Source organism: Pelophylax lessonae (assembly GCF_965119305.1).
Source record: "Pelophylax lessonae genome assembly, chromosome: 7".
In the NCBI taxonomy this organism is placed as follows: Eukaryota; Metazoa; Chordata; class Amphibia; order Anura; family Ranidae; genus Pelophylax; species Pelophylax lessonae.
Window position 1 is genome coordinate 152,390,864 of NC_138774.1, and position 20,298 is coordinate 152,411,161.

Sequence of the window (20,298 nt, forward strand, 5' to 3'; positions counted from 1 at the left end):
GCTCTCCTCAGAACCAGAGGTATCAGATTACATCATTACCTGGATGATCTCCTTCTTCTGTCCCAGGACAGGGCCCAGTTACTGATACATCTGGAGCAGGTGATTCGTACTCTTCAAGAGTTCGGGTGGATTCTCAATTTGGAGAAGAGCCATCTGGTGCCCACGCAGTCCCTGGTATTTCTCGGAGCACTGTTCAACATGTTGAATTGCACCATATCTCTACCAGAAGAGAAAATTCCAGTAGTCCAGAGCAGGGTGGCTCTCGCTCTCGCTGCCTCCCATCTCACTGCTTGTCAGTGTCTAAAGGTGGTAGGCACTCTAGTGGCTACCTCGCCCATGGTGAAGTGGGCTCTGTGGAGGCTGAGACCCTTTCAGAAGGGGTTTCTCCACCAGTGGACGACAGAGAACCTGTCACAGATTATTTATCTAACACCATTCATGAAAGGGTGTCTTCCTTGGTGGCTACACCGTGCAAATCTAACCAACTGCCACTCAATTGCTCCAATTTCGTGGGTGACGATAACCTCCGACGCCAGCAGTACCGGCTGGGGAGCTCACTGCCAGTCAGAAGTGGCACAAGGCAGGTGGAATTTCGCCAGTCACGGAGTGGTGTCCAACATCCTAGAGCTACGAGCCGCCTTCAAAGCCCTCCAGGCTTTTCACCATCTGACTCAAGGGACCTCAGTGTTACTCAGGATGGACAACACCACGGCAGTGGCATACGTCAAGAGGCAAGGTGGAACCCGCAGCATGTCTCTACTCCAGGAGACAGATCCAATTATGTCTTGGGCCCAGCAACACCTGGCCAACCTTTCAGCTGTCTTTGTCCCGGGGGTATTGAATACGGAAGCAGACTTCCTGTCCAGATTCCAGTTGGACAACGAGTGGTCCCTCCATCAGGAGGTGTTCAATTGGGTTCTGTCTCTGGGAGTCTCACCGGAGGTGGATCTTTTTGCGAGTCCACACAACAAAAAACTTCGGAAGTATTATACGAGGTTCAGGGATCCTCGAGCCTTCGGAGTGGATGCCCTCACGGACAGATGGAACTTCCAAGTTGCATATGCCTTTCCACCGGTGCCAATAGTACTCCAATTCCTTCGGAGACTGAAGATGGAGGAAGTAGAGGTCATAGCGATAGTTCCCTTCTGGCCCAACAGGCCTTGGTTTCCTCTGCTGTCCCTTCTCAGCTTCAGGGATCCAATCCCTCTGCCTCTCAGGCCAGACCTTCTATCGCAGGGGCCTACTCTACATCCATGCCCTGCGCGTCTACACCTCAAGGTCTGGTTCTTGAGAGGGAGAGGCTGGAGGCCCTCGGATGTCCAGAAGAAGTGATTCCCACTCTTATGGGCTCAAGAAGGGCTAGCACCAACAGAGTGTATGAGAGGATCTGGGCAAGGTTTCTGAGTCATCAAGCCCAGGGTTTGGGTCCAGCAGGGGCGCCTACCATTCAACAAATTTTGAGTTTCCTGCAGTCTGGTTTAGATCTGTCCCTCTCGGTTTCTTCTCTCCGGGTGCAAGTTTCTGCCACCTCAGCTTTCACCGGAATTCAGTGGGCAAGACATCAACTGATCCAACAGTTTTTTAAGGGTGCAGTCAGGCTCAGGCCTCAGAGAAAACCTAGATTCCCGAAATGGGATCTCCCATTGGTCCTGGACTTCTTTGCTTCGAAAGAGGTTGCTTCCATGTCCATCAGGGAGCTTACGCTGAAGACGGTATTTCTGGTGGCTATCACCTCTGCTAAGAGGGTCTCGGAGATACACATTTTGGGCTGCAAGGAGCCTTTTCTGACCTTCTTTCAGGACAGGGTGGTCCTAATCCCTATGCTGGGGTCAAACCCTAAAGTAACATCTGTCTTCCACGAAAATTCTGAGATAGTTCTGCCCACCTTCAGAACAAATGAAGAATCCTTAGTACATCCTTTAGATGTGGGAGACACTCTGAGTCAATACTTAGAGGCCACATCCTCCTTCCGTCAATCGGACTTCCTGTTTGTTCTTCTTCATGGGAATAAGAAAGGAACACGTGCATCTTCAAGAGCGGTGGCTGCATGGATTGTCCAGGCTATACAATGGGCATATAGAGCAAAAGGCTTGGCTCCTCCAGAGGCGATTACGGCTCATTCTACCAGAAGCATTGCTACATCCTGGGCAGTTTCAAAACACGTTGCGCCTGATGTGATCTGCAAAGCAGCCGCTTGGTCATCTGTGAATACCTTTCTTACACATTACTGTGTTGAACCTGCTGCTTTATCTTCAGTTAACTTTGGCGTTCAAGTTTTGTCAGTTGACAGTGCCAATTAAAGTTTTTTCTTTGTTCAGCATCTTCCCACCCGGGAGTGTATAGCGAATTATTTCCCGAACGTATGCCGCCATGGAGTCTGTCAGGAAAACGGAAAATTGATATCAAATACTTACCGTAATTTTCCTTTCCTGATGGACTCCATGGCAGCAGGAGTCCCCTCCCAATTCCTGAGTAGGCTAGTTACAGAACACTGATGCTGAAAGGGAGAAAAGATTTATGGGAGTGGGGTCCTATGAGGTAGGAGAGGAGGCGGAGCCTACCCGAACATATGCTGCCATGGAGTCCATCAGGAAAGGAAAATTACGGTAAGTATTTGTGTCAATTTTCCGTTTTATTGCTACCAGTGAAAAGGAATTTTCATTAACAAGTAGCTATGAAAGTCCAACTTGAGTCACTGCTGAACAGTGGGAAACTTTGTCTGATTTTACTGCTGTGTGTGTTTTCAGTTGGTAAAATTTCCCTTAATTTCCTGTCCTTCTGACACTTCATCAAAACTTTACACTGAGGAAATAATAGAAATCTACCCATCAGGGACAAAGGCAGCAATAAAAATGTAGTTTAGTTCCAATGTCCCCCCCCCCCAGTCTATTAAAATTAGGTTTTTTTTTTTGTGGTGTGTGTACAGTATGTAGACTAGAGAAATCCACCTTCACTTTTTTTAACCACTTTAGGACCGGAGGATTTTCCTGCTTTACGTCCAGGCCACTTTTTGCAACTTGGCACTGTGCGTGCGACTTTAATGGACAATTGCGCGGTCATGCGACGCTGTACCCAAATTAAATTTATGTCCTTTTGATCACCACCTCTCCTCCCCTGGCACGACTCCGCTGTGTCTGAATACAGCGGGAGCGAGCTGCTGGCGGCGCGTGCGCGCCGCCCACAAGGCGAGGAGTCCAGCGACGTAGGTCTACGTCGCTGGACGATAACGAGCCACTTTGCCGCAGTACGCTCCATGTGAGCGGTCGGCAAGTGGTTAAAAGGGACAGGGACAGAAAGTGAAGAGAAAGCCAACTTAAAAGGACATTGTGGACAGGGTTGGACCTTGCGATAAAAATGGATTTTTGTAAAATCTTACCGTAAAATCCTTTTCTCTTAAGCTCATTGACAGACGTAGTCCTCGTTGATTCAACACAACTCGGGTTATGCTGCCCTCTACAGGAGTAGGACTAGACAGGAAAGAAAACATTCTGGCCACACCTTAGGGGCAGTCCCAGAGGGTATATCCTCTCTCTCTCTGCTACAGCAAATCAGTTATGTCCCAAAGCAGTGTTTAGAGAATTTAACCCAACCCAACTCAAAAACAGAGGGGCGGGTACTACGTCTGTCAATGAGCTTAAGAGAAAAGGATTTTACGGTAAGATTTTACAAAAATCCATTTTTCTCTGTCGCTCATTGACAGACGTAGTCCTCGTTGATTCAACACAACTCGGACGTCCCAAAGCAGTACCACAAATGAGGGGTGGGAAAATGGAAATCAAATCCAATCTAGAAGGCCCAACCGGTGCCAACTAGAAGTTTTCAATGCTCATCAATCAAAGATGAGACCCAACAGAAAAAAACCCTCAAGGTAGACCACCGGTCTCCTCAAATTGCGGCCTGCAAAACCTTGCGGCCAAATGAGGCATCCGCCGATGCCATCACATCAATCTTATAAAATTTTGTAAAGGTATGTACCGACGACCAGGTGGCCGCCTCCGTGATCACAAAAAGTGAATCCGTCTTACGGAACGATTCCGTAGCCTTCAGGTATACCCTGATTGCCTGAACCACATCCAAGGAATGCAACGCATGTTCCCGATGATGATTGGGCTGAGGACACAAGGAAGGTAGTACAATATTTTCATTCAGATGAAAGTCTGAAACCACCTTTGGAAGAAAGGATGGCTTCGGATGAAGAACTACCTTATCCCTATGAATCACTAAATATGGGGACTGGCATGACAATGCAGCCAGTTCTGACACCCTGCGTGCAGAAGTGATAGCCACCAAGAAGGCCACCTTCTGGGATAAAGTAAGCAAGGGAATCTCCCTGATATTTTCAAAGGGAGGTTACTGCAGAACCGACAAAACCAAATTAAGATCACAGGGCGGCAAGGGTGCGCGGACTGGTGGAGCCAGGTGCCGCACCCCCTGGATGAAATTCCGCACCAAGGAATGAGTAGCCAAGGACTTCTGAAAGAAGATTGCTAACGCTGAAACCTGACCCTTGATGGTGCTCAAGGCTAGTTTCTGCTCAACCCCCTTTTGCAGAAAGGTCAATATTCGGGTCACCGAATAGGTACGTGGAGGAAATCCTAAAGATTCGCACCACGCGATATACGTCTTCCATGTGCGATAATAGACCTTGCTGGAAGTCGCTTTCCTTGCCTTAATTAGCGTAGGGATAACTGAAGCTGACAACCCTCTGTCCTTCAGTACCTGGGTCTCAATGGCCAGGCCATTGAACCCAGCGACTGTAAAGCACAATGGAAGATCGGTCCTTGAGACCGCAGACACTCCCTGAGAAGAAGTTCCCAAGGAGCGTTCGCGACTAGCATGTCCAAGTCGGCCAGACCGGCTTGACGAGGCTAGCCTAGAATTTCCAGGACAAATGGAGCTGACTGGATCCGAACCAGGCTGCCCTAGAGCTATCTGGCCCCGGCAATCCGACAAAGTCTGATCGTTCTCTGTTCCCACACATTTATCAGACACCTGATTCCTATCAGGAGTGGTGATTTCTCCTGGTTGAACATTAGAGACCGAAGTCACCCGGCTAGAGGCTCCTTGGTCTGTCTGTTCAATCAGATCCGATTCTTGTGGGGAACTGAGGCTAATCTTTGGAAAAGGTAAAGAAAATGATCTGTTCAGGGAACGGTAACTACCGCTCCCTGTAGTACTTAAATGTTGGAAGGGAAGAATCGCACCGGTAGCAGTGGTCGATGCTCAATCTAATGCTCTGAATACCAGTGAAGACGTCCCCCCACCCTCAAGCCGGGTGGGGGCGCACCTGCAGGCTGTGTAATCCTTTGCTTCAGGTTTGGCTGAGTCGGTCTTTTGTTTGTCCGACCAGCCCTTCTTGAACCCTCCTAGAGGGGTTTTGCCCTTCCCGCTTGCTCCAGCAGAGCGAACGAACCCTTTATGGGCGGTAAAGAAAGGTCCCCGCTTGTTACGAGGTCCTTTAGCTTTAGCAGCCTGTGGCAAAAAAGTGCTTTTGCCCCCAGTGGCATCCTTAATGATCTCATCTAGGGTGGACCCAAATAGGCGATTCCCCTGAACGGGGAGATTCGCCAAGGTCTTTTTGGAACCTAGGTCCGCTGACCAGCATTTTAACCACAGCACACGTCTGAGGATTACCGCTGACATAGATGCATGCCCTAATAGGGGGGTAGCATCCAAGGCTGCGTCACAGACAAACTGTAGTCCTTGTATAATCTATTCCATCAAATCAGATGTTGCCTGGGGGATATCCTTCCCCTTCAGGTCCTGGTGCACCAATCTCGCCCATTCCGTTAATGTCTGAGAAACTAGACCAATGACAATTACTGGTCTAAAGGCTGATCCTATCAGGGAAAAGATGCGGTACTCCGCTTCTACCCTCCGATCCACCGAATCCTTAAAGGACGAAGCGTCCTCCACTGGAATAACCGTGGCTTTATTAAGTCTGGAAATAGGTGGATCCACCACTGGTGGTACCGTCCATTTCCTAATGAGGGATTCCTCAAACGGATAGCGTCTAGCAATGCGCTTGGAAATAGTAAAGGTACGCTTAGAATGCTCCCATTCCTCTTTAATCTTATTACCAAAAACACTTGGGTAAAGGAAAAACCTTCACCGTCTTGGTGGGTTTGCTAGTACCAAAGGGAATTTCTATTTCAGTTGCCTCTGCCGGTAAAACCTCAAGTCTTAAGGTTTCCCGAACCGCCACAACTAGTGCGTCCACCAATGCTTCTTCCTGAATTATGGCGGAAGCATGAACGTCCTCCTCACTGTCTGAGGGAACTTTACCTGAGACAACAGCCCCTGCAGAGGGACCTGCAGCTGCAATGACCATCTCAGCATCTGAATCTGAAGTATCAGATGATATAGGGGTAGGCGGGGGTCGCTTTCTTGACCCCCGTTCCTGACAGGCCGTCTCCACCCGAGCCACCAAAGACTCCAAAACTGCTGTAAATGCATCCATACTCTGTGCACTGGCAGGTCCCGCGGCCCCCTCGAGGGAAACCGGTGGGGGTACCTGTGTGGCAGGGTCCATGATAATTCCAGATACTACCCGGAAAAAATCAATTTGTCAAAAAAAATAAAACTTTTTTTTTTTTTTTTTCAGACCCCCAGCGCCACAAAGCCCCTCAGTGTTACCTGCTTTAGGGACCCCTATAGAGCAAGAGAGAGAGATAGACCCCAAGGCTCACCGCTTGATGCTCAGAGTTTCAAATGCAACTTGTCTCAGCACTGTCTAGAACCGACAGGAAGTCTTTTGGCTGGCTTCCCGGGAAACAAGGAGGCGGCTCCGCCCCTCTGCACGCCTTCCGGCGCCTCCCCTAGCTCCACGAGGTGTTTGAGTCACCTCAAACATGGCCGCCCCCATGCTGGAGACACGAGGCTACGCCAAAATGGCGGCCCCGTGCGATCTACCAGACAATGGCGGCGGCCTGTACAGAATAACGGAGTATCTCGACCTCACAAACCTTCACCCTCATGGTGATCAGCGTGGCCGGCGGTACCGGACCCTGGCGGGCCGTATGCGGTCCGTGGCCGTCGGGAGGCATCTGCTTTAGCTGGAGGAATATGATCTGGAATGCAGTATACATGTATAGACATCGCCCTGTGGCTTCTGACAGGTAGGATACCTTATACTATCACAGTAATGTTCTAGTACTGCCACTGCCTACAATCATTTAAACATTTTTGCAATTAGATTGTCAGCTCCCAAACCAAGCCTCCTGGTTTCTTGTTCACAAAAATCACACTCAAATAGGGGGATCTGTGACATGTTATAGGATAGAGGGGAGACCCATCCTTACCATTACAGAGAGGGGCCCGCGTTCACCACAAGACCCGTCAGGGGGAAAGGGGGAACATACTACTCACCCTACCGGAACCAGGCGGGCGCCAACTCCTGACAGTACCCCTCTCCTCCGGGGTGGGAGGGCTGTCGACCAATACGGACGCCGTGACTCATGGTCCTTGGCGTATAAGCGAGACATTCAACTCGCAGGGTCAGTCCCCGTCCAGTGGGACTATGTCGCGGCCGACCCAGCGCGGAGCTATGGCCTGCACGCGCTCGTAGGCTGAACTGGGGTGACCACTGGATCTCAACATCCAGCCCGTCGCCCAGTTCCAGCTTTCTTGCTTGAAGATCTCACAGGAACACTGGAGAAAAAAGCTGTCTAAAAAATCTTTCTAAGAAAAAAAATCCTGCCAGGACCGAAGATCCTAGCAAGGTATCTAGGTCCTTACTCCTAACTAGACAGAAAAAAACTGATTTGCTGTAGCAGAGAGAGAGAGGATATACCCTCTGGGACTGCCCCTAAGGTGTGGCTAGAATGTTTTCTTTCCTGTCGAGTCCTACTCCTGTAGAGGGCAGCATAACCCAAGTTGTGTTGAATCAACGAGGACTACGTCTGTCAATGAGCGACAGAGAAAACTTATTTATTGGTCTCACAAAAGGATAAATGTGGGGTTATCTATAGCAGTGATGGAGAACCTTGGCACCCCAGATGCTTTGGAACTACATTTCCCATGATGCTCATGCACTCTCCAGTGTAGTGGAGCATCGTGGGAAATGTGGTTCCAAAACATCTGGGGTGCCAAGGTTGGCCATCACTGATCTATAGCAATTCCAAGATGAAACACTTGCAACTGTTTCAGGTCAGCAAGCCAAGTTTGTTCTCAGTAATGATCTTTAGGGATATCCAGGTCAATAAAAGCACACCGCTCACAGTACATTTAAGTATGTATTAAATTCATCCCAAAAGTTTTTTTTTATTTAGTTAGTTACTTATTGCTAAACTAGGGAGAGATTAAAAAACTCTTATATCCTTACAGCTTGCTCATTGAAATTTCCCCACCCTTACCTCTGTACCACAAGCATATGAAGTGAGGGAAAACAAAACCGCAATAGACAAACTGGGAGGGTTAAAGTATATGTGAACCCTTATCTTTTAAAATAGCCCAATCAATTTAAAATAGAAATGAGAGGCAAAATGTTTGTGTTTACAATATACAGTATAATATAAAAATTATTTAAAAATAAACCTATTTTTTTTTATAAGAGATCACATAAACGTTGTTCTCAGCTGCATACAGGGCTTGGAGAGGTGGGGGTGGAGAAACAGCAGTACATTGATTTTTTTTTTTCCTGGTGAATGGCTGTGCAGTGGGGAAGGGGGGCGTGTCCGCACAAGTCTGATCATTGGAGGATAGGCAGGCTGTTCCCACAGAATGGCCAGATACTGACCTCACTGAGATAGATGTGCTATCATGCCTATCATGGTCAGTTTAGAATAGGAAAGCAGGGGGGCTGGCAGGTAGACACTTCACACAAAAGAAGCATTACAAAGAGTACAGGATACTTTTTAACATAAGTACATGGTACAACAGACACATATCAGGAATATGAAATGTTGGGGTACCCAATGCTCTAAATTTGTCAGGCTCCTAATGCTGTACACTTAGGGATATTTCTCATTATATCACATCTGAACAATAGGTGACATCAAGACAGAAAGTGAAGAGAAATCTCTCCAACATGTAATTTAATGTGAGTACAATATAGTAAGTCAGCATTTAGTTTACAAGATCTTTAGAGTGGAATTCCAGTCAAGACTTAACTACTCTTAGTGCCGGTTCACACTTCAGCAATGTGAGACGTCACATGTGATTCGCACCGCACTGCTATGCAAATCAAATGCGATGTCTGTGTGATGCAAATTTAACCATTCAGATTGTATGGCTGAATTCACATCGCATTCAGACCAAAATCATGCAGGACCCCTTTTTTGGTCCGTACCAGAATCAGATCTCATGGGTGTTCACACCTATGCGATCCGATTCCTGTCCGAATTGACAGTTCGCACTGCGATATGCAAACTATTCTGGGGGTGTCATTAACTTTGCATTGACATGCCCAGCAGTTCACATATAGCAGTGTGAACTGCCTGCAAGTCGGGTGCGATGCGGGAACCCGCAGTGGATTTGCAGGGTTCAAACATCCTGACACTTAAAGTGTTAGTAAAGACATTTTTTTTAAATTAAAATAATTAACATGTTATATACTCACCTGCTCTGTGCAATAGTATTGCACATATCAGTCATGAACCACTACTTCTGCTGTAGCCTGCCAGTGTTTTTGGCTCCTCCTGTTATCTGCTTGCTGCCATAGCAAGCCACTTGCTATGGGGCCACATGTGCATGCTCGCTCCCGAGCGGTGTGTGTCAATAGAGTCGCACTCCATAGACATACACATAGCGGCTTCACCGCACCCCCGGATTCTTCTTTACAGCATTTGATTAACAGCAGCAGGAGCCAATGGCTTCTGCAGCTGCCCAAGTCCTGTGTTAAAAGGAAGAGAGGGAAGAAGAGATCCAGCCCTGCACAGCGCTGGATGGATTAAAGACTCAGGTATGTATTTAGGGAGGTAAAGGAGGAAAGCAAGCTGCAAAACATTTTTTTACCTCAATGCAGGTAAGATGTATATACTTACCAATTTTAAAGTGGAGTTCCGGCCTCGGGGGGGGGGGGGGGTAAATTTTAGCTAAAAATACCCCCGAAACAGTCAAGGCTAGTACATTCCATAATGGATAGCCTCTGAACTGTCCCGGGTCGCACTTACCTGTAAGAAGAAATACTTACCTTGAAAAGTTCTTCTCCAGCGCTGCCATCTCAGGTGGGGGCAGCTAAAGCTGCAGCGTCCCTTTTCGTGTCCTCTTCCGTGACGTCGGAGTCCCACAATGCACTGCACCGGCCCCGCTCATCACTTCCGGTGCAAGCGCGGCATCCCTGCACAGCTTCTGGGCATGCATGAAGTGACGAGCGGGGCCGGTGCAGGCGCATTGACTCCTGGGAGCGATGACATTCAGCTCCCAGGAGTCATCGCAAACTGGAAGAGACGGTGCGGGCCGTGGCCGCAGAGGGAGGAAGTGAAAGGAAGGGGAGTATATTTTCTTCTATAATAAGGTAAGTGACCAAAAAAAACCTCCCTCCTCTCCCCTACAGCTGTTGGCTGACAGAGGGGAGTCAGATCACATGACCACAGTGGCCAGAAATTAGGTAAGCATGCAGATCTTTCTTACACAGGTTTGTCAGAATAGGTGTTACAAAAAAAAAAAAAAAATGTATTTAGGTATAACTGAATGACCTCAGCACCACATCAGGTTAAACAAAGCAAAATGAGAAAAATGTAATATTGTCTGGGATTTTTTGGGTGCAACCTCAGGAATAAATATAGACCAAATGCAGTTTACAGTTTACAACCTTTTATTAACCACTTAGGCTGCATTCACACTTGAGCGTAGCGTTTTTTACCGCGATTTTACCGCGATTTTTTCAGGCGTTTTTCATTGACATCTATCAAAAACGCTGGTAATCAGCCCAAAAAGAAGCTCATGTACTTTTTTCAGCTACAGGCGTTTTGCAAAACGCTCAGATGTGAACAGGGGCCATTTAAATGAATGGGGTTTTACTTGTTGGGCGTTTTGGAAGCGTTTCTTTTGAGCGTTTTTGGAGCTGAAAACGCCCAGGTGTGAATGGAGCCTTAAGCCCCGGAAGATTTTACCCCCTTCCTGACCAGGGGGTTTTTTGCGATTTTTTACTGCGTGACTTTAACGGACAATTGCGCGGTCGTGCGACGCTGTACCTAAACGAATTTCACGTCCTTTTTTTCCCACAGAGCTTTCTTTTGGTGGTATTTGATCACCTGTGCGATTTTTTTGATCATGCGCTATAAACAAAAAAAGAGCGTAAATTTTGCAAAAATAACTATTTTTCACATTTTTTTATATGAAATTCCCCCCAAAAAAATGTAAAAATCAAAATTTTTTTAACATTTTCGGCTAATTTGTTTTATGCTACTGTTTGGTAAAAAAAAAATTGCAAAAAGCGTATTTTGATTGGTTTGCGCAAAAGTTATCGCGTTCACTAATAAAGGGAAAGATTTTTGTCATTTTTTGGTGTTTTTTTTTTAACGAGTAATGGCGGCGAGCTGCGATTTTTTTTGCGGGACTGCGACATTGTGGCGGACAGATCGGACCCTTGACTGACATTTTTGAAACTTTTGGGGTTACCAGTGACATTACTGCAGTAATCAGTGCTATACATATGCACTGTTACTGCAAAAATGACACTGGCAGGGAAGGGGTTAACTGTATTGGAGAGGGAGGGGTTAAGTGTGTCCTAGGGGCGTGTTTCTAACTGTGATGGGACATGTCTACTATTGTAAAAACAGAGATCAACGGTTCTACATAGTAGAACCGTCTGATCTCCATTTTTACACAGGTGAGAATGACAGGCGGCTTGTTTACATAAGCCGCCCGCCTTTCTCCCTCTCTACCGACGATCGCAGTGTGACCGGCGGACATCGGGTCCGCCGGTCACACGCGGACTCCTCAGTGAACGGGGCGGGTGGGCGCGCGTTCGCCCGCTATTGGCTCACAAGCCGGTCACAGGCTAGTGACGTATATATACGTCACTCTGCCTGGCCGGGGCTGACCGCCGCAGTATATCTACTTGCGGCGGTCGGCAAGTGGTTAAACAACATATCTTTTTAAAAAGGACCAAATATAAAGAGACCTCTACCTATGTCACATCCCAAATATTATTAAAACAAAAAGATGCAAAACCCCATTCTGCCAAAATTGGACTTTAGTGGCACGAGCATGAGACCACTTTAGTATAAAAGTATTATATATTTAATTTTAACATGTAATAATAAAACAAGATGTTAGCATGACATCCAAAAACACAACAAAGATGCAATAAAATCATTGGGACAACACTGAAATATAGGATGAGGCCCTAGTAAAGTACCTCACTAGCTCACACATCTTTGGTGTCAGTTCCCAAAGGGGAGATGTTTAATGTACTGGGTCGCCTCTACTGGTTGACGCATTTCGCTATAATGCGTAGCTTCCTCAAGACCAATTTAGGAGGAAATCCTTTTCTGTTAAACACAATAATTATATGTTACATATAGATACAATTTCATCGGTTCCTTTATATTCAAACATATATTTCATATCAATATTAGTGAGTTGACAATCCCCAAGAACAGAAGACTTACAGCAAGGTCAGCTGGATCCTTAGCGGGTCATAATATGCATGTCTTTTGAGCGGACACAGGGACCATAAAGTATCCCACCTAGGGATGCACCATTGCAAACAGTTAGCTTAAAGTTCCAAAATCACCATAGCCAGTATAGAAGGGACAGAGAAAAAGAAACCTTGAACTGCTATACATTTACCATCTTATATTATCTATTATTATGTTAGGCTCATACCTGTCTCTAAAAACGTGATCTCTGCCCTTCAGGTATCAAATAGAGTGTATACCTTGACCACTAATCCTTTCTGTTGATGGTGCGAGGCAAAGAAATGAGCCAATGCTTAATGCCTTGTATCAGGGCAATGGGGACACATATTCACCCTGTCTTAGTAGAGCCCTCTGGCCGGTGTCCTAGAAAAGGATCCCCCCCAGCTGGAAACAAAAAGTGTCAGAGCCTCAGCTTTATCATTCATCTGTACATCATAGCCCCATTCTTAATCCAGGGCCAATGCAGCTGGGGTATCTTACCTAAATACTACTGCCTCACAGCCAGATCAACTTATGTTCAGACAGAAGGATAGATCTCTTCTGGGGGATCCTTATATGTTCCCACGGCGCCGCACGTCTACCTGGAACTTCCGGGTTGTGACATCACGATACAGTGTGTGTTCAACTCACCGCGCATGCGTAAAATGGTGCTCAGTGCGGCGGAGTCCACGCTTTGTTCCTGTCTTCTGACCGGGAGAAAGCCCCAGCCCATCCAATAAAAGATGATCAACCAGGGGAGGGCAGAGAGAAAATGGAGGAACAAACCAACCAAGGCAGAACAGCCATCCACCAGACACAGTCTAACATATTAATAGATAATATAAGAAGGTCCTCTTACAGAATATTCTCTTATTTTTTTCTGTCCCTTCTTTACTGGCTATGGTGATTTTGGAACTTTAAATTACCTGTTTGCAGTGGTGCATCCATAGATGGGATACTTTGCAGTCCCTGTGTCCGTCCATAAGACATGCATATTATGACCCGCTACGGATCCAGCTGACCTTGCTGTAAGTCTTCTGTTCTTAGGGATTGTCAACTCACGGATATTGATATGAAATATATGTTTGTATATAAAGGAACCAATGAAATTGTATCTATATGTAACATATAATTATTGTGTTTAACAGAAAAGGATTTCCTCCTAAGTTGGTCTTGAGGAAGCTACGCATAAGAGCGAAACACGTCGACCAGTAGAGGCGACCCAGTGCATGAAACACCCCCCCTTTGGGAACTGACACCAAAGATGTGTGAGCTAGGGGAGGTGCTGTACTAGGGCCTCATCCTCTATTTTAATGTTGTCCCAATGATTTTATTGCATCTTTGTTGTTATGTTTTTGGATATCATGCTAACATTCGGTTTTATTATTACATGTTATAATAAAATATTTGATACTTTTATACTATTGGTGTGTTGGTCTCATGCTAATGCCAGTAAAGTCCACCTTTGGCAAAACGGGGTTCTGCACCTTTTTGTTTTATTAAAAAGAATGTAATCCTAATATTAGAACTGATTTCAAAGTAGTTTGCATTTAACACATTTATTAAATACATGTGCACAACAATGCAATGAATAGGATGCATAAGGTGTTAAATGCAAACTACCTTTAAATTGGTTTAAATGTTAGGATTACATCGTTTTTAACAAGATTTCTTTTAATAACATTTTGTAAATTTTAAACTGCATTTTGTCTATATTTATTCCTAAGGTTGGAGAGATAGCACCATTTTTTTTTTCAGAATAGGTGTTCGGAGACAGGAGGGAGCATTTTTAAAGTGATAATAAAGGCCCCTTTTTATTATTTATACCTACAGTAATAGGAAAATGAGTAATAGGAAAAGATCAACTGCAGGGAGACAATGGGCAATATTGGCGATGAGTCCTTTGCCCCGTGCCTGCCTTTTTGATCACAGCTTCCTGAGTACCTCTTTAAGCTGGAGTATTCAAGCTAATGGTAAATGTACACAAATGCTAACACTATGCAGTTTTGTGCATTCCAAGCACATTTAAACCATAGAACATCCCTGTTCTAAAGTTTCTTTCTCGTCCAATATATGAACAAAACATAAAACATGAATATGCATGCATGTAACCTCCTCCCAGGCTGCAATGCTTAGGCCTAAGGGGCCAGTCACCGGGTCTGTCCTCTGCCAACTGATGGAGGAAGAAGTAAACTCCATGTAAGCTCTGACACCATATAACAAAGAGTTCGAATACAACACTCTTAAAAAAGGGAACCTGTCACTTTGCCATGAGTGGGCCAATGGCAAATGTCCTCTTTGCCTTTTTTTTTTTTTTTTTTTTTTTTAGTAAAGTGGCCCTGACATCAAAGCTGAGCATTCTAGCCAATTCCTCTCGATGTGCGCTGAGTGTAAACCTTTCTGGTCCACTTTGTTTTAAGGCTGTCTTTTTTGTTCTCTAGACCTGTTTTTTTCTGTTTACATTTACTGGTAACTGCTCTGTTCTAAAGTGCTGGCATCCTTTTTTAAAGTCTCAGATCTATAATAACTGCATTCTTCATTCAAATTATTGCACGTGTTACATAAATGTAAACAATGTGATAACTATACCTATTTTTTTAGGAGATTTGTATGTCATTATACAATGTGAACATAAGGGTGTCACGTCTCAAGTCCATCAAAATGCGACCAGTGCTGTTTTTGACATGAAAGCAATCTTCTACCGCAGGAGAAAAAACAAGCCAATTGCTGTTCAGGTAGGAGAATGTTCAACAATGCAAAGAAAATGTGAGTGTTTGAATCTCCTATATAGTGGAAAACCCCTTTATATTCAGGGCATATTATAATATTTTCTTTCTCTCAAGATCCAATGTCATTACAATTCTTCTATTTCTTTTATTTTGAAGTCTCGTTTTCAAATATCTGCTTGATAACCTCTATTTGATGGTTGGAGTTTGTCTGGGGGTTAATAGATTTATTTCTAAGGCTACTGTGGCTGCAGAGGCGTGGCATGTGGTCTATTCAGAGTCTATGCTGTCCTAGGCACATGTAAATAGTGGCTTTTCATGAAGCTAATTTTGTATTTCTAAACTTATGTCATAAATATATTAAAGATTTGCTGCTGGAGTCCATGTTTAATTAAATCAGCTTTATGTGCAGCACTTCCACTGAAATTTAATTTGGGAGAATCAGAGACAGTGATCTTAGCTATTTGTCTACTGACATGGGAGATTCCTGTACCTATGCTTTGTTGTCCTTACCAGAAACCCTATTCTTTCAGGTTGTTAGCAGATGTGCTTACAGGAACACAGGGGTACCAATATGTATGAGGAACACGGAGGTACACAGGGGTCCCAGGCAACGCAGGACACAGCCTGGGTGGATAAGGAGTCTAGGACAGGAAATATGCCTTTTGGTACTGATGGTGAAGGACCCAGCCCATATGTACAATGAAGGGCTAAGGGGCATAGACTAAGGAGTCACCTTGTCTTCTCCAGAGCTCCTGAATGTGTAGCTGGGTTGCACTGCAGACTGTTCCCTGGCTGCTGTCCTCTGACTCACTGTGCATGGAAACAGAGGAACTGGAAATGGGTAGTAGTGCACAAAGGCACACATGATCACTAAGAGTCAGTAATATGAATCACTAGGAGCAGGCAGCAGAAGCGCACAGACAGAGAAATTCCCCTATTTTTTTTGGGGGGGGGGGGACTTTTAAGCCACTTGAATTACAAAAATATATATGAGACATGAAATGCGTAAAAACTGAATATATTGGTACATCAACATATAAAAAGAAGAGACATGGCTAACTAGGCTACTCAGTCACAGATCAAGGGCAAAGAAAACCGCTCCGGTGATGCAGTAATCCCAAAAACATCCAAGAACAGGTGCAGGCAAGGATCCGCAATCCAGACAATAGGTGTGTGTAAGGAGAAAAAGCCGCACTCCGAGTTGAAGATGAAGATGAATAAAAATATGTTTATTTGTATCAAAAAAATGATAAAAACATCTCAAAGTACATCCATAATAGTCCGCAACGTTTTCCGTGAAACGCGTCAACCGCTGTGCATCCCCCCTGTGTCTCTGGCTATTATGGATGTACTTTGAGATGTTTTTATCATTTTTTTGATACAAATAAACAGATTTTTATTCATCTTCAACTCAGAGTGCGGCTTTTTCTCCTTACACATAACTAGGTTACTGTTACACCAACTATAAAATGTATAAAAATATGATGAATCTTCCTTCACCGGAAGCGTTTCGGAGAGTTCACGTCTCTTATCAGGGGTATGAGAAGTATCATATAGTCAATCAAGTGTTGTATGTAGGCATGCCATGTTTGTTTAAAAACAAACTTTGAAAGAATCTTTACTCTTGCCCATCATAAAATAGTGTGCAATATCATTATGTTTCAGAGGCATAGAAGAGGAAATAATGCCACCTCTATGGAGGTGGCAGGTAGCACCGAGGCCTTAGAGATCCAAACCCTGGCCTTAATACAAGTCTGGAACATGTAGTCCCCAAAATGGATGATATGGTGGGGCTTTTAGCTAGAGATCCTCATAGGTGATGGTGTTTGTGGTAAATCACCAGTTTTTGAGCATAGAGGATAAATGTCCAGTCCTCAGGTCCAGATTCTAAGTAGGGTATACTCAAGGTGCAATCTAGCTCCGGCTCCCCGGAGCTAGGAACAGAAATACAATAGAAAAGAGAAGAAGAGAATATAATACAATAGAATAAAACAGAACAGAATAGAAAATAAAATATTATAATATATTAGAAGTTAAAGAAATGGAATAGAAAATAATAGTTTGTAAAAAAAAAAAAGAAAAGTAATTCTATTCTTTTCAAATGTTTTCTTGCATCCTGTCACCAGAGCAGCTCAGTGTCACCACAGTGGCACTGTACTACTCTGGGGGGGGGGGGGTGATCAGGGATTTTTTAAAATTTTATTCTGGTATTGCGCTGTCATGTTGGAACAGGAAGAGGCCATCCCCAAACTGTTTTCACAAAATTGAAAGCATGAAATTGTCCAAAATATCTTGCTATGCTCACGCCTTAAGCGTTCCCTTTACTGAAACTAAGGGGGCAAGTCCAATCCCTGAAAAACAACCCCACACCATAATCCCCCCTCCACCAAATTATTTGGACCAATGCAAGGTCCATAAAGACCTGGATGAGCGAGTTTGGGAGTGGAGGAATATGACTGGCCTGCACAGAGTCCTGACCTCATCCCGGTAGAACACCTTTGGGATGAATTTGAGCGGAGACTGCTAGCCAGGACCTCTCATCTAACATCAGTGCCTGACCTCACAAATGCGCTTCTGGAAAAATGGTTAAACATTCCTATAGACACACCCCTAAACCTTGTGGATTTGAATGTAAAAACCCTCACATTAAAGCTGAAAGTCTGCAGTTAAAGCACATCTTGTTCGTTTCATTTCAAATCCATTGTGGTGGTGAATAAAGCCAAAAAGATTAGAATTGTGTCGATGTCCCAATATTTTTGGACCCGACTGTATAAAATGTGTCAAAACACCTGTTGGTCCTGCCAGAAAGCTAGCAGGCTGTTAGCTTCTGGTGCTCTCAGCTTCTGCAGAGTATTGCATTGTCCCCAATTCAAAACCTACCCCGATCTATCCTAGACTACAGGATACCTCCCCCTTATTTTATGGGGTAGAGGGGTGTGTTCTGTAGTGTTGACATACCGGTCCTAACATGGCAATGCTGCTTCTCCATAGATACAGTATGATAAAGCGTGGGACAGAAAATATGTTACGGGTAGGATCATGAGGTTAAAAAAAACAAAAAGCAAACGAATGCAGCCACCACATCTAACTCGTAAGGTGCAATAATTTTACATTTTTTTTGTTCAGATACACTGTCATTTTTTTCTAAAGCAAATTCAAACTTGATGGAGAGTTCTCTTTGGGCCCTCTATATTGGCATCAATCATTGTTTTCTTTTGTGCAGTATTCAAATTATCCATATCATTAATATTAAAACTGTAAGGATTAATGCTATTCGTTAAAAGTATAATATCTGGTACACAGCATCTTTATAGCATGTAGATAGTTCCTTGGGTTGTGAATTTTAGATAGATCCGAACATTCATAGGCTTTGCCTTCTTTATAGTGCATATAGCAAGGGGTTTCCCTGCTTCAATACTTATTGAGTAATGATTTTTGGCTGCAGACAGTAATTTTAAAAAGGTTTATATTAGTATATTTCACCATTTAACAATAAAACTCTGTTGTGCAGTTCCTAGCACAGTTAATTTATATTCAGCAGTAAATAGTTTAAGTTATCCAATTTAAATGATATACAATATTCATTTTGTTTACTGAACACATTTCATGGCATTCTTTGTGCTTTCCTAGAATTGTTTACTGAATCAGCATAGACTGAACACCAGGGGCAATGACTCACTATAATGCTTTGAGACAGTGCTGGCTGCAGTAAGATAACATAAAGCCAACTTTATATTCTTTGACTCTCAGGTCTGGAGGAGCAAGTTCATGTGTGACCAGTTCCTGGGCCAAGTGCTCCTGGCTGCATCGCCTAATGATCCACAAGAAGAACAGACTCTCCAGCTGCATAACAAGGATGGTCGGGAAGCGGAGGAGATGCCAGGACTGGTAAATGTCAAGGTTGTCTCTTCGGATGACCTGCTTGAACTGTGAATGTGAGATCATCCTCCAGCCACAGACAGCGCTGCAAGCTAAAGACAGTCTAGCTTCTCTTCACAGATATTGTCTCTGTTCACATGTATAAGCCCTAGAGTTCTGCATCTGTACTATGCACCAGAAGCATTCATATAACATACCCAACAACAGTATTTGCATTTGTAATTATTCTACAGAACAAGATTAAGCTGACCATACATTGCTAAATTTCAGACCATTCCTAAAGAACTGGCTGAAATTTGATTAGTAAGTGGCCCTCTCGTCCCTATCCTGCTCAACCTCCCTCGATTAAAAAGTCAAAGGAGCTGGGCAGAAAATTGTTTGCCTGGATACATCCAATCAGGCTAGAGCCGGCTGTCAAAATACAATAGCCGCAGTGGAAGAGAACAGAGGAGAAGAGAAATCGGCTAGATTTTCGATGAACGAAAACAGTCTAGAACTATGGATAACTATAGCTTTCACAAAATACGTACAAATATTGCATTTCTCCATGTCATAAAAGAACTAACAGTATACTGTTTATAGAAACCTATGAGAACATGCAATTATGTATATATATATATATATATATATATATATATATATATATATATGTACACTGTCAGGCCTTAAACGTTAGTTATATGCTTCTACACATTTCTGTTTGCTATTGTTAAAGGATCATTTCTAGTGAACACTTGTTGGCTGATTTACTAAGAGCAAGTTGGTTGTTCACTTTACAAGGACATTTTATTTAATTATTATGCAGGATTTACAAGGAAATTTTATTATTATGTAAGATTTATATAGCACCAACAGTTTGCATAGTGCTTTACATTATAGAGGGAGATAGTACATTTACAACACGATTCCATAAAAAAAAAAAAAAAAGGTTAGGATGGCTCTGCTACCAAGAGTTAAGGGAAAGGCAAGTGGAACAAAAGGTAACAACTGTGAGGGATGAACTGATGGGAGAAATAAAAGATCCAGTTGTTAGCTGAAGGCAGGATAGGCTTCCCTCAATAGATGAGTTGTCAGGGATTACCTAAAAGTGGACAAAGGTAAAGAATTCCAGAGGATGGGATAGA

The 20,298-nt window shown here is 44.1% G+C and overlaps 1 protein-coding gene and 1 long non-coding RNA gene across 3 annotated transcripts in view; one reads left to right on the top strand and one right to left on the bottom strand.

Moving 5' to 3' along the window:
- The window catches only part of CAPN6 (calpain 6), a 96,912-nt gene extending 77,547 nt beyond the window's left edge, over positions 1-19,365 (top strand). Inside the window, exons 12-13 of one of the 2 annotated variants that reach the window (XM_082264321.1) lie at positions 15,168-15,301; positions 19,046-19,365. In XM_082264321.1, the coding sequence (XP_082120447.1) occupies positions 15,168-15,301; positions 19,046-19,228 (317 nt within the window). In that variant the 3' untranslated portion in view covers positions 19,229-19,365. The remainder of the gene's footprint in view (positions 1-15,167; positions 15,302-19,045) is intronic. The other variant, XM_082264322.1, reaches the window with a different exon arrangement.
- LOC309560698 lies at positions 12,260-12,845 on the bottom strand. The gene is made up of 3 exons (XR_014225518.1): positions 12,775-12,845; positions 12,558-12,663; positions 12,260-12,437 (listed from the first exon to the last, which is right to left on the bottom strand). It is a non-coding gene; the product is annotated as an uncharacterized lncRNA (long non-coding RNA).
- Positions 19,366-20,298: the final 933 nt, after the last annotated feature.